Source organism: Copadichromis virginalis, linkage group LG18, assembly GCF_057382275.1.
Source record: "Copadichromis virginalis isolate Kocher_CV1m ecotype Utaka linkage group LG18, C_Virginalis_male_GT1.1, whole genome shotgun sequence".
In the NCBI taxonomy this organism is placed as follows: domain Eukaryota; kingdom Metazoa; phylum Chordata; class Actinopteri; order Cichliformes; family Cichlidae; genus Copadichromis; species Copadichromis virginalis.
In genome coordinates this window covers 5078323-5093457 of record NC_140635.1, presented here as the reverse complement: position 1 = coordinate 5093457, position 15135 = coordinate 5078323, and the positions used below count along the sequence as shown (strand labels likewise).

At 39.3% G+C, this 15135-nt stretch overlaps 3 protein-coding genes across 6 annotated transcripts in view; all 3 read right to left on the bottom strand.

Moving 5' to 3' along the window:
• LOC146687050 (uncharacterized) overlaps positions 1 to 15135 on the bottom strand; it is a 74772-nt gene that overhangs the window by 40775 nt on the left and 18862 nt on the right. The gene's annotated exons all lie outside the window — the stretch shown is intronic.
• Positions 113 to 2621, bottom strand: LOC146687052 (uncharacterized). The gene is made up of 2 exons (XM_085438008.1): positions 2172 to 2621; positions 113 to 1333 (listed from the first exon to the last, which is right to left on the bottom strand). The coding sequence occupies exons 1-2, from the start codon at positions 2190 to 2192 to the stop codon at positions 836 to 838; spliced, it is 519 nt and encodes a 172-aa protein (XP_085294134.1). The 5' UTR covers positions 2193 to 2621; the 3' UTR covers positions 113 to 835.
• Positions 3000 to 5518, bottom strand: LOC146687051 (uncharacterized). 3 transcript variants are annotated; one of them, XR_014916265.1, is made up of 4 exons: positions 5381 to 5518; positions 4363 to 4752; positions 3504 to 3661; positions 3000 to 3426 (listed from the first exon to the last, which is right to left on the bottom strand). XR_014916265.1 is itself a non-coding variant. In XM_085438009.1 (3 exons), exons 1-3 carry the CDS (start codon positions 5514 to 5516, stop codon positions 3259 to 3261), a joined length of 462 nt encoding a protein of 153 aa, XP_085294135.1. In that variant the 5' UTR covers positions 5517 to 5518; the 3' UTR covers positions 3000 to 3258. The 3 variants fall into 3 exon arrangements, 1 of the variants encoding a protein (XP_085294135.1); XR_014916264.1 differs by having other exon boundaries at positions 4363 to 4511; XM_085438009.1 differs by lacking the exon at positions 4363 to 4752.

Below are 15135 nucleotides of genomic sequence, written 5' to 3'. Positions count from 1 at the left end.
CAGTATGCTTGTAGCTCATATTTGTAAAGCCAGGACGGTTTGCCACTTCATTTTACACATTAAAGAATAGAATAGAATAGAATTCAACTTTATTGTCATTGCACATGCACAGGTACAGGGCAACGAAATGCAGTTTGCATCCATCCAGAAGTGCTTTAGTGATATAGATATATTACAATATATATTAGCAATAATATAGATATGTGAGTATATTACAGAAATGGGTCTATTATGGTATGTTATAATGTACACGGTATGAAGTATGTTGTAAATATTCTATAACTATAAGTATGTACAGGCTGTAGTGAGTACAAGCTATGTACAGGCTATGAACAGGATATAAATATGAAAAACTATACAGAATATGAAATAAATAACTTTACAGAATCTGAGATATACAGCTATACAGAAATGGGAACTATGCAAGTTGTAAACAGTTGTAGGATTAAAGATTATTGAATGTACAGAATGATTATTTACACAGAGCTATACAGTAGTGCAGTTAAGATAAGTGAGGGTGTTTGCATTTTAACTGTAAATGTGGAAAATGTCAAGGCTAGCAGAATCCAACTTGGCACACAGCTGTCATTTCATAGTAATAGCATCGTCCCTCTATTCACTGAAGCATCACTTTTCATATAAATTCATACAGCATCTTCTTGTTTTTTTTATTATATTTTCCATCTTTCTTTTTTGTAGTTTCTACAGAGGCTATATAAAGTGCTAGTGGTTGTGAGTGGTGGTTCAGTCCATGTTATTATTGTGTGTTTGAGGGTACAGTTGTCGATTGTGGGTGTGTGTATGTTCAGTCCATGAGTTTAACGTGGGTCAGATGTCAGGAGGCAGAGTTCAGGAGTCTGACAGCTGTGGGGAAGAAGCTGTTCCGGTACCTGGTGGTCTTAGTCCGGAGGCTCCTGTAGCGCCTCCCAGAGGGCAGGAGGGTGAAGAGTCCATGCGATGGGTGACTGGGGTCTTTGATGATTTTCCCAGCCCTTTTCAGACACCGCTTCCTGTAGATGTCTTTTATGGCAGGAAGTGGTGCTCCGGCGATGCGCTGGGCAGTTTTCACGACCCTCTGCAACGCCTTCCGGTCCGAGGCAGAGCAGTTCCCGTACCAGACTGTTATACAGTTGGTCAGGATGCTCTCGATGGTGCAGCGATAGAAGTTCACCAGGATGTCTGAGGACAGGTGGTTCTTCCTCAGAGTCCTCAAGAAGAAGAGACGCTGGTGAGCCTTCTTGACCAGCTTGGAGCAGTTGGTCGTCCAGGTGAGATCCTCGGAGATGTGGACTCCCAGGAACTTGAAGCTGCTCACACGCTCCACAGCCGTCCCCTTAATGTGGATGGGTGGATGTGGGTCAAAGTATGTTTGTAGGTCACATTCACAAAGGTAGCATGGTTTGGCACTTAATTTTACCCACCAGAGTATTTTTCTAGCTAATATTCACAAAGGTAGGAGGGTTCGCCACTTAATTTCGTGTTGTGCGCATGGGCAAAAACAACGGGTAGGATGGATTCCTAGAACAATCGGGAGCAAGGGCGTAGATTTCGCATGGACACAAGGGACATGTCCCCACCAATATCCATATGAGTGCCTCATTAGTAATTTTTGTGCTTAAATGTTGCATAATTTTTCTGAGAGATCTTTTACTTTGTGGTAATCTTAGATGAGTAGTTTTATGGACAAAACCCACCAGGTCATTCAGTGTTCCCTTAGTGCTAATGTATATAAGAGATGTTGGTGTAATATAACTGAAGTAATGTTGTTAAGTCCTTAAAGTCATATTCTTTTATTGTCATGACTGTATTTGAAGCTTTTTTTTCCTTTTGTATGATACCCGATTTATATGGAATATGGCTGAGGTAACCTAAAGTCTAAAATACATTTGTTTAATAGTAATTAACATTATACAATTCACATATAAAACTATGAATTGTAATTTTAAATGGTTTAAAAGCATGTAGAATAGCATATGTAGGCAAGTATATTTCTCTCTTTCTTTCTTTTTTTTTTATCAAGAAGCAAAGACAAAAAGGAAAAAAAAGAAACAGGGCAGGGTTTGGTGGTTGAATCATCCATCCCCACCAATGCCAAAACCAAATCTACGCCCTTGATTGGGAGCCTTGTTTCTTTTTTTTTTTTTTTCTTTCTCTCACCCTCTCTCTCTCACCTTTCTCGCTTCACGCTGCATGTGAGCCTTGTGTTTGCACTGAGTTGAGGGGGAAGGAACGCAAACACTGCCTTATGTTTGCGGAGCAGGGGGGAGGAGTGGTACACTCGCAGTAGCACAGGAACAGAGCAGGGGGGAGAGAAAGAGAGCAAGGGACAACAACAAGAGACAACATCATCACATTAGAAAAGTATAGTAATGAAAATGACTGACACCAAGAAAAGAAGCAAAATCTGTAACCATTTCAATTTTATTGACCATAGGCAGAGTGTAGAGTCTCACTCAGAAAAATAAAGGTGCCAACTGGAACCAAAAGTGGTTCTTTAGACTGATGCCATAGAAGAACCTTTTTTGGTGCCACAAAGAACCTTTCAAACAATGGTTCTTTGAAGAACCATTTCTTTCAGTGGTTCATTGAAGAACCATTAAAGGTGCCCCAAAGAACCATCAAGAAATGGTTCTTTGGGGCACCTTTAATGGTTTTTCAAAGAACCTTTTTAAAAATGGTTCTTTAAAGAACCATTTTTAAAAAGGTCCTTCAAATGGTTCTTTAAAAAACCATTTTAAATCTTTCAAAATAAAATGCATCATAAATTGAATTTGAGTAGGGTAAAATAAATACGAGCACAGCATAGACATATATTAATGGTTTATTGTCATTTTGTAGTATACCAAAAGACAAAAAGGCATTTTAACCCTCAGCACAACATCACTACTAATACATGTCACATATTAGTGTTTTAAACAGTAATAATTAAATATATTTGCTATACTATAAATAAATATATATATATATATAAATACTATAGCTACAGATAACACAACAAATAATACATGTATTGTTTAATTAATAAAACATCAGAAAGTGATAAAACACATTAGAAATAGCAACAGCTTCATAACAGACCAATAAATCAACACATTTTCATCAGCAGATGTTTGCATGTTCAGTAAAAATATTTCAACAAGTTTATGATTAAAATGATCAATGAACTTTAGCATTACACCATGTAATGTACGTTTCATGTTGTACTCATGGTCCTTTGTTAGTCCAGTTTAGGACAATGTCTCTGACGTATGTTTCATATCAAATATATGTCATATCAAAACAAGCCCACACCTGCAGTTGTTTCAGTTTTTCACTGGTGTTTCCTGTCAGCTGGTCAACCTCACTCAGGCGGACATCCATATAAGCCAACCAAACGACAAGTTCCTCCCTTTGTGCTTCAAATCCCTCCCACTCTGAGACAAGGAGCTGAAAGAGAGAGAAAAGAGTCAATTATAAAGAAGAGAGAAAAGTGAAACCCTCCTCAGAAGGTCTGACTCGCATACCTGCAGTTGACCTGTGATGGACTCCAGTTTGGCGTTCACGTCATCCCTCGCCGATGCCAACAGCCGAGTCTGCAGGGTGCCCTGGAAGAGCTGAGTTAATGTTCGACTCCTCCTGGTCAGGCTCTCCAGCTGGATGATCCGAGGTCTCACCGCTGCCTCTGAACACAGAAACACAAATTGCATCTGAAGCAGGAGGTGCAGATTTTTTTTGCTATTCTTTTCTAAATCCAGGCTAGATCACGTGGAGGTATTTGGAAAACTTTTTTGGCCAGTGGACGACTGTTGTCTTGCAGAAAGTCAAATCAAACATATTCGATACACAATCAATTCACAAGAACACATTATAAAAAATAAGTCCAGTTCTTGCCTGATTTCAAGTGAAATCTGCATCAAAACAGGGTGACAGAAATAAAACGAGTGCACAAAGCCTCACTTTGTACAAGCCTGCTATTACAGTTCTCCTCTATGCAGACGACTTTCCTGTTTTCAAGGCACAACTTGGATCTGCTGTACGAATCTTATGGATACACACTAAATGAAACAATAGTGTGCATGACTCCAGATTCTGATCCCTCATCCTAATATGGTCCCAACATAGCAACAGCAATAAAGCAAATGTTGAGGCTTCAAAATACAAAGTCCATAAACCAATGGCTGACATGGGTTTTATCATAAGGGTGATAAATATACAGATTTCAGTCTGTCTTAGAGATTTGATGTTCATTTACCTGCAGATGCACTATACGTACCTGCTCTGTGGTTTTTCACAACATTTTGCACATCACTATTTAATACAGGAAGTACGTGAACTAAAACATGTCATCGTTCTTTGTGAGAGGACCATATTAATGAAACAAACCTCAATGACATCATAGGGATCCCTAAAGATGCTCCTGCTGCTTTTCTTCCTCCTCATCCTAAGCTTCCTTCTCCTTGTCCTCGACTTCCATCCAATTGTAATTCAACCTAATTGTGTTTCTCCCCCTCCTCTTCCTCATTTTGTTGGAGCTGTGAACACAATTAATGTGAATCTGGATTAATTTGTGCAAACAAGAAAAATCTACAGCTTTTTGGTCAGAGGTGCTCTTGTGATTTAAGCCGGGTAGAGTAGATTTATGTGTTGATGCTACCTGCTTCAGCTCTGGCTGCTGAGTGATATTTACACCCTGGCTGGATTACAAACTTTAACCATGTGCTGAACTTTGGCCCAGCGTTGATACCTCTTGTTAGTATAACGACCTCTTCTTAGCTTGTATGTATGATGGTGGATAAATGAAATATACAAAAAAATTAACTATATTACAAAAGAACATCTTGGAAACATCAAATGACTGGAGCATAACTTGTCAACTAGTCCGAAACTAAGTTATGCAGGAACAGTCAAAGACACACCTTCTCATGTCACATTTCTATTCATTTCTATATAATTCGATTAGACAATAAAGAGTTATCTAATCTAATTATTCATTCAAAACACTTATGCATAGCTGCATTTTATACAGCTCATACAGAATTCAAAGTAGAGGTTCATGTGAGTATTTAATGTACGGCTCAGATCTACAGAATTTCAGAGTTTCTAGAGCAGACACAGAGCTCACAACAGGCTTCAGGCGCCATTTTAGTGACTTTAACAATATATTACATTTTAATTTCGGTCTAGCTGACATTAGGTTATGTACGCAGCACGCAATTGAACCACATATTTTAGAAGCCAAAGGTTCAAATTAGCTGGGAGCAGCTTCACTTAACTATAACAGTGGTTTGACGTCAACGGCTAACGTATCTAGCTAATCGCTACTGTTAGCACATTAACAGCAAGCTACAATGACGAGTAACAAAAACAAAACAGTAATAAGGTTTTAATGAAAATGTTTTACCTTTTCTAACAGTCCCAGAATCCACAGCTTCAAAGTCCAGCAGGTACTGAAGACTGTTATCCGCCTCGCTGTCACCGTCCGTGAGTTTTTTTCCCGAAAGGTCAAGGCCCGCCGCTCGCACACTCTGTCTGCGCATGCGCATCCCAACGACTGACCCCTCCGTCCGCTCCCGGGAGGTTATAGTATGACGTGTTCTGACGTCACTCTCTCTCTCCCTGTCATTTATTTGGCTCGAAACACATATCAACAAATTGCTCAGTGATGAACAACTACTCAGATCATTTACCTAAGCAGTGCGCTTTGTCAAAACGAAGTGTGTGTTCATTACACTGACATTCTGTTCTGCAGTTGTTATTTACTTGTATTTTATAATTTGACTTTACATACTGCTGGGTGGTTTGTAAAGTTTACAATAACTAGTATTATCATTATGCTATATTTTCAAAAATATATAATAATCTCAAAAGTAATGCCTTGGAGTAGAAAATAGTAATGCTTTATTAAAATTTAAAACTAAAGTACAGTATTTGAATGTGTGTATTGTGTCTACTGTTTGCAAATATTTCTAACTTTTATTTGAATATTCAGTTTCCTACCATCTTCTCTTAAAGGGTAATTGCCAGGTATCCCGCCCTCCCCCTTCGCACACACATGCACACAAAGAAAACACACAGTATAATTAACAGCCTCATTATAGTGAATAAATATTTATGCCATTTACACCATCAAACTTAGATTGCTAAGGATGAAGAACCTTTTGTTCTTTAAAGAACCATTTGTAATAGCTGAAGAACCATCCACAAAATAAAAAGGTTCTTTGACGTATGATGGGTCTTTAAAGAACCATGAAGACATCTGAAGAACCATTTAAGAACCATAATTTTTCTGAGTGCTGCAGCAAAAGGATATCGACCATGGCTCCAGCAAACATCTGCTGACACTAGAAAGTAATATTAAACACTAGTGATGTGTCCTGTGTGTCGAAGCTTCGAAGCGTGCGTCGAGTAATCTCGGGGGAGTTTTTGTGAAGCGCGTACAGAGGCTTGCTTTGATTACGTTCGAGGCCTCGTGGGCAGTCAGTACCACGTGACTGATTCAGGAATTGGCTCGCCGGTTCGCGCCAGATTCAAAATAAAATGGGCAGCAAAACACAGCTGATTCCCTCATCACACTGTGTTGTGGAATTGGATTACATACGTGCTACATAGTTACTTGAGCATTTTTTCTTCGATGGAACCAGCAAGGAAGAGATTTTTTTTCTCTTCTAATAAATTATGCACACAGTAATAAATATCACAACTGATAAGTACCATAATATAAATAAACAACACTACAGATCCTATAGCCTGACTTATGTCTTTAAATTTATTAAAAAGTGAAGCGCCACACAGTTTGTGTCATTATCCAGATGTACATAAGCATGATTACACAGTTACTAGGGGCGGGTTTTGATTATCGATTAAAATCGATTCTAGCTTGGATAACGTGATATTGATTCATTAAAATCCTGAATCGATTTTTAATATAAATTTATTTTGCCCCAAATGCCAGAATCTCAGGTTAAATCTCACTAAATTCCAACAACCACCAAACAGCTAAAACAGTAAATGACAGCAGATGCACGTAGGCTATTATGCACAAAGACGTAAACACAAAGCACGGACCCGCCGACACATCAGAATCAGTGAGATGTGGCCTTTCTCACCCGACGGCACGGACACGGTCAGGGCCGAAAGCCGACAGCTCGCTGATTCTGATCCGTCGGCGGGCTTTGTGTTTACGCCCTTTTTGCGCTGATTCTTATAACGTCACATCATTATAATCACAGAGCCTGTTTCACTTGAATCGTCCACTTGATGGCGCAGTAGAGCAAATGAATCATCACAATGCTTCGAACCATGAGTCGACCAGTTGGATGGAAAGCTTCAGTTCATCACGAGGCTTCATCTCACCATCACTATTAAACACATTCTAACAACAGCTTATCAAGCTTAAACGTGCTGCTGTTTATCCGCTGGCTTCCTCTTTCTGGCGCAAAGTGGACGATAAACAAACAAGAGAGATGGGACTTGCGACAGAAAAGCCGATCAGCTGATCATTGACCATTTTCAGGATTGAAGTAGCAACAGGAGGGGGGGGGGGGGGGGGAGAGAAAAGAGAAGAAGAGGCAGCTGCGCATGGTAAAGACAGAATAACTCCAGCTTTGTGTCTTTTTTCAGCTGAAGTACGGGAAAAATCTTGTTCCGTTTCCCTTCAATACAATTTTCTTCTGTTTGTCTGTGATAACATTGCTTTCAGGGCCTTTGCCCAAGCAAGGAGGAGCTCCTCGGCTGTAATTGGTCCAGCCCAGAGTCGATCATGACCCTTTGCCCAGTCCACCACCTTTAATTGTTTATACCGGTTATTTATTTAAAAAAAACAAACAAAACTCCAAAATATCAGCCCATGAAAACAAAAAATCACCATTGGCTCACACCAAGCAAATGCCCGGTATGCCCGATGGCATGCAGTCCAGCTGTAGTTGGGACGGAAATTACGAGAAGTTTGTTTAAGTGTCTACTACACCCACTCCAAATGTCTCAGTATATCAGATAACATCTATTTTATGACTAGGGATGGGTATTGATAAGATTTTCATGATTCCGATTCCATTTTCGATTCTGTTTAACGATTCAATTCTTTATCGATTCTTTTTAAAAAAGGAGAACACTAAGGTCGATTAGCTTAGAACTTTGTTTTATATCTTCTCTTTGAACAAGATAGAAATTTAGGAGTAACATGGCCTTACAAACCCAACAGTGAGATCTTAAGAGATCCAGCCTACGGCTCTTCAATGGGGTGTCACAGGGTCCCCAGGAAAAAAAATTGTAAATGTAAAATAATAAAATAAATATTCTTCTGTAGCAATAACAAAGTATAACATCAATTATTCTGTAGCAATTACACAAGAATATCCAGTAATGTCCCTGCCTACAATTAAACACATTCACTTACCGAAAATCGGGGAATCTGCTGTGGCAAATGGGTTCAAGCCTTTTACCACAAACTTAGTCTCTGCTCGGTGACATTCGTCTATCCCGGCCTGAAAGGAGACGCTAACGGTAGACTGCAGTGAGAATTGCCAGCGTCTGAGCCAGACTCTGTCTGTCTCTCTCATCATGGTCACCTAAATGCACAGTAATGGTTTTGTAATAAGGCAGATCGCGGTAACATAATATGCACTGTTAGTTGATTATTTACCTGCCGCATTAACGGGAGAGGACGTGCAAATGTTACCGCTGCTGCTGGGTTGAGATTCACGAATCCGGAGCGGAATTAAAAACACGACATTCATTTAAGGTCATCGTGTGTTTTGTGAGCAAATGCTTTTGCATATTCGTAGTGTTTCCTCCCTTAAATGAAGTATCTACTTTGCAAGTATTGCAAGTTGCCCTGTTGTCATCCGTTCTTGTAAACTATAATCAAACTTTTGAGCGTTTGAGCTTAGGCACCGTGTTTCCTGCCAGGTAAATGACGCTCCGCAATGTGGTGACGTCATTCGGGGCGACTGGAATCGATAAAGGAATCGTTTGCAAAAATGGCAACCAATGCCAAGGAATTGAAACAGTGGGAATCGGTTCTCAACAAGAACCGGTTTTCGATACCTATCCCTATTTATGACAGCATGACATAATCTCATAATCATTCCTCAGCCTGATGTCCACCAGCTGGTTCGGGGTTTACCACCATGACACGGTCCACAGCTCAGTGCAGCAGCCTCAGCAATAAAGGTCCTGAAGATGGTCCATTCAAACTCAGTTTCCCTCTGAATGCTGTCGAAGCTCTGCCAGAGGTGAGTGTTTAAGATCTCACGGACAGGGGCCGCTGCTAGGTGAATTACTGAATTCACTTACGAAAACATGTGAGTGAATTAGTGTCAACTAGTGGTAGGACTGAGCTAAAGTGCTATTGTATCTGCCTCTATCTGGTGGAAGGAGGCTGATACTGCAGGTCACCCCACAGCCCTGGTCGGAACAGATGGAACTTATATTAGAAGTAATAAATAAAAATAAAAATAAAAATTATACATTTATAAACAATTAAGAAATAAAAAAGGGATCAATTGATTAAAATAAAGATCAGAGCAATGATAAAGAATAAACTAATATTCACGATTTTCAAAAAAGTAGACAAAGAATTGATAATACTAATAAAAACAAAAAAACTAACACTAAAATGAGAACAACCTAAAAGGAAATGCCTAAACAAATTGTAAGTTAATTAAATTTAACATCCAGATAAAAGAAATAGAAAAGGGGAAAACCCAAGGATTTGAACCAGAAGAGTGAGAGAGAGATTACAATGGCTACTAATATCCCTGCAACATTCAAAGAAGACAACCCAGCGCTGCCTAGCAATATGAGACAGCTCAAGTGTTAGGGCCAAGTGGCCTATGAGAAAGAGAGCGTGGATCCAAATGCAAGACACATTGCAGAGGCAAGAATTGCTTTTCACTACTTTGTTGTGTATTTACAATTATGGCTACGTGGTATCAGTCTAGGAGCTCTGGTTCTGCCGTGTGAGTGATAATGGATATCAGGGTAAAAGGCACTGCAACAGAGGAGAGAAAAGTTAATGATCGGAGGGAAAATCGGAGTGAGTGACAAGGAGAAAACAACTTCTAATCTGTTTTCCAGGAGTATTAGAAACTGGCGGGCAGGAGAAGAAGCAGATGAGATGGTCGAAATCCAGAGGAGCGTGATGCCAGACAGGTCAGTATTCCAGAGAGTGAGATCAGCAGCCAATGGAAGAGGTAGGTAACTCTAAGGTATTGAGGTAAGTGACATGGGCTCGTGGCGTGACCACTTGGAGGGAGAAGAGAGTCAAGTCAAGTCAATTTCAATCATAACATAGAACAGAACTTTTACATGACCTGGTGACAACCAGAAGGTAGCTGAGAACTGGTGGAGACTAGTGATGGCCCGCTTGAAGCTGAAGCTCCGGTGCGTGTGTCAAAAAAAATCAACACACTGCTTCAGATGCACTGTGTCGAAGCTTGATTCGTTTGGCCAGAGTCACGTGATCAGTGACGTTCGAAGCTTCATTTAGAGCCTAACTGCTTCGGTATCTGATTCAATGGTTTATAAGGAAGCGAATCATTCGCGGGATTTGTGGAGTGTTTTGATGGTGACAGCGAACCACTGATCATTCCACTGAGAGATTTGGAGCCAGCGAGGAATAGCGGAGGTTCTGTTGTGTGGGAGAATTTTGAGTTGATTTTTGTAAATCGGGTGGGTTTTCCAGCTTTGTGTTCTGGCCGTTTGCTTTTGTTTTGTGCGTGTTTATTATATCTGAAAATGAGAAAAAGGTAAAATGTCAAAAAATCTGCTTCCATAATATAAATATCATTAAATAACTTTAGAAAAACTTCCACTTGACTCTTTACATGTAATGTTGTAAAATTATATATTTTATTGTTTAATTACTCTGAAAATGTTAGTCTGCCAAATGTGCAGCAATTTAATTTATTTATTCTCTTTAGCTGATAGTTTGTGGGACCCAGGTAGACTGTATAACTGCATCTCTATCAGTTTCTCTGCACTCCAGCCTCCTCTGTGCCATGTGAAGGGATTTTCCTTAAGGCAGGAGAAATTATCTCCACGAAAAGGAACAGGTTCGGCCATCGACACTAGAACAAATTCTCTTTTTAAATAAAAATGGAAAAGGGTTACCTTAAATGCATCATGTTTTTAATTTGCAAGTTCATAAGCATTTTTCCTTTTCCATTTCACAATCAATTCTACCCCCAGGTCAAAAATATGTCTGGGAAAATTTCCCTAATATAATATTATTTATAAATACACCCGTCTAGCGATTAATTGCATAAGTGCATGAAGGCAAGACCTCAGAGCAACTTTGGACAGTTTGGACCATCAAAGTGACTCACATATATATAAAATAATTACCAAGTGCATCTTCAAATCCAGTTTCAGTTTCTACCAACCAACATATCACAAACCATTCAAAATGGAACACTGTTAAAGTTACACATTAGTCCAAATTATTATATCTCAAAACAACAGCTGGGTATCAACAGGTGCCCACATAAAAGCAGTACAAGTTATGATATAAACATAGAGAATAAACAACCTAAGTATGTGGGTCACAAACAATATGAGTAACTGCTTAACATTGTCATTCCCGAAAATATTCCTTTTCTGTATACAAAGCACTTCCCAAATATGTCAAGCCAATGTAAAAAAAAAAAAAAACAACAAAAACAACAACAGGACTTCTAGCAGTGTGCAAGTCAGCGAAAAGTGATTGCAACTGTTTGCTGCTTTAAACACCTTCAAACTGTGAACTTCAGATAAACAACTGGCTTTAATTAAGGCTACCTCATGAACACATGTATTTTTTTTTGTACAGACAATTCCGATTGTGTTTTTCAGAAATAGTTCTTTTTACATCAAGACACCAAAAATAGTCGGAACCAGGAGTGGTGGGGTTGGTTTGTCGTCTTCAGCACTGATAACTGGCTTCTGTCTTGTGTCAGTGACGTAAAAGACGGATTTAATGTGACATGACCATTCAAACAGCAGTCGCTTTCTAAAACATCAGATATGTATCGGATTCAGTACCACATATGAAAGTGACCCAGGTCGGATTTGAAAATATCTAATTTATGCTGTTCAAACTGTCATACCATGATGGGATATGGGGAGCATAGGGTCAAAAAGTCAGATTTGATGCGCTTTTGCCTGCAGGGTGCACATAGCCTTAGTCCATATCCATGTCGATTCCCTGCTCTGCTGATATTCTTGTATGCGATTGCTCCCTCTCTCCACCTCCCTGTCAGTGTCACAAAACGGCCGGAGGCCAAGTACCAAAACTGAACCCACGTGCAGAACCAAAGCGGAGGCTGAGGAAATGTTTCAACAGTGTTCTATTAACCAGCACAAGGATAATGTTTACAATGGCACTCGACTAAAGGCTTGATAAACAGGGCGTGAGGTCTTGGCTCGGAGAGAGGAGTAAAAGCAGAGTGACGGGTCCAAGAAAGCAACGGGAGCTGGACTGGTGATTAGGTACCCGCTGGAAGAGAGGAGAGCAGTGTTAAAATGGTAGCCAGTGAGGAGTTCTGGGGAGAGTGGAGGCTATGAATTTCTTTGTCTTACTGTGCAGGTGGGAGATGAAGCGTTGAAGGAGAGGTGTTGTGGTCCAGGTGGGATTAGTGGTGTGTATCGGCTGTCCTCAGTGTTAAAGGTTTCGTGGTAGTTTGAGGGCAGGCAGGTGAGGCAAGGACACAATTCCAAAAAGCAGGCAGGTGAACCACATTTCCAGGATGAGTTGTTCAGCACTGTGGAATAACCAGGAGCAACTAGAACACAAGGTAAGTAAAGTACTTGAAAATTACTGGTATGCCGCGTGAGGCCTGGTTACCAACATAGGGTTGTTGGTGAACTAGCGAGGAAACGGCGTCAGGAAGGAGCTTAAATCTCCAGCCTAATTGACTCAATCAGCTCCAGGTGAGGGAGGCTGTAGGCCCTGCCCATGGCCGGATACCACGGAAGCTCAGACATCCAGATCATGACAGTCAGACTCTCTCTACTAAATATTGGACGTCAGATAGATGTGCAGATCATGTTTATATTGGGTCTGTCGGTCCATGACCAATTCTCTGGACATCTGTAGACATTTGAACTTGGTCCACAATTTTAACGTCCAACCATGACCCAACCTGGACGTCGATGTTCAAAATGTGAACGTCATTTGAACTGGATAATTTCTTTCGGATATCATGTGGATGTTTATGATAAATGCGTTTTATTTACATGATTAATAAATGTGACTTTTTTAAATTTATAAATATAAACATTGTTGTTATCAACATGATACATATGAATATAGGTTATTTGTAAATAAACAGGATTTATTATGTGTTAGCCTATTGATTTATTCAATAAATGTTTTTTGTTTTGTTAGTTTACATTTTCCTGATTTTCTTTAATCGATTTAATAATAATTCTTTGTAACCAGGTTAAAAATGTGCTGATATAATAAAGCACTGAAATCCATGTTAAAATATAAAATAATAATGGTTCAAGTCTTTAGAAAAATTCTGATATTCCTTCTAAAAAGGAGTACAATGTGTTTTATATGTTTGAAAGAGCATTTGCATTATATATGGTTCTGTCCTGGTTCTGAGTCTTTTGATCCAGCATTTTAAGTTTTATGCCTTTTTGTATTATGTTCCCCAGGTTTTCTTACTTAGTTCTTATCTGTTTAGGTTCCTTCCATGTCTGTGCCTTCCCCACTATGGTGATTATAGTGTCGTGTCTTCAGTGTTTGAGTCTGTCATATCCCCTGTGTTTAAGTCTCCCTCATCCTTTATGTGTCTCAGTGATGGCTTTGTCTCTCTTCGTGTCTCTCTTACTCAGTTTGTGTTTTGTCTCCTCTTCTTGTTTACAGGTTACCCTTTGTGCGTCATTCCATCTGTCATGTGTGTTAATTTCGCCTTGCAATCATCTACATGCTCAGTCGTGTCTATGCCCATCTGAGCCAGCCGGCGAGCACTGTGATTGTGACTTTCTGATGACTCCTCGGTGGTTGGATGCGTCAGTGAGAGTGATGAGTACCAGGCTGTGGTTCATTCCTTTGTCACGTAGTGCAAACAGAATCATCTGCAGCTGAAAGTGACCTGGCTTGATTGTGGACTTTTAAGGACTATGAAACCATGGACTTCAGAGAATGGTCTCAAGCTCTTGATTTAACCTATTGGTTTGACCGTTGGTCTAGGGCATGTTATTATTCTGGTACCTGCAAGGAAAAAGATCAAACTGAAATTATAGCCATCACTGTAAATGCAAAAGATAATGTAAGGTCAAAAACTTCAATTTATGTTTAATGCAAAGCTGGTTATATACTTCTAATGAACTAATAATGCCATATTAAAATAATGATGAAAATGGGAAAAACATCCCCTCCTTATTTTACACTTCCCAGACCTGTAAGGCCTTCAAGGTTCTTTATCTGTGTGTGTGTGTGTGTATATATATATATATATATATATATATATATCTATCTATCTATCTATCTATCTCTCTCTCTATATATATATATATATATATATATATATATATATATATATATATATACACACACACACACACACACACACAGATAAAGAACCTTGAAGGCCTTACAGGTCTGGGAAGTGTAAAATAAGGAGGGGATGTTTTTCTCATTTTCATCATTATTTTAATATGGCATTATTAGTTCATTAGAAGTATATAACCAGCTTTGCATTAAACATGAATTGAAGTTTTTGACCTTACATTATCTTTTGCATTTACAGTGATGGCTATAATTTCAGTTTGATCTTTTTCCTTGCAGGTACCAGAATAATAACATGCTTTTCCATTGCAGATGTAACCATGATCATTCCATACACATTGCAGTTTGTCGCTTATTCTAGAGTTGTGCTCAAGTTAATTAAAGGTTAAAAGCTACAGCCAGCGCGAGTCTGGCTGATCTATGGAGGGCAAAGGCGTTGAACTTGGAAGGCCGCACGCGCTTACACAGCACTTATAAGATGTTATTCTTGGTGATTTTGTGCTTAGTCATGTTTTAATATGTTTTAAGTAGAAGTAGCTGATCCAGCAATATTCATTTAATATTATATACTTGATTTAGAGCAATACACACTGATGGTCTGAGTAAATGAAAGAGTCCTTGTAGCTGCCATGTTGTGTCTTAGCAGGGTACAGACGGTT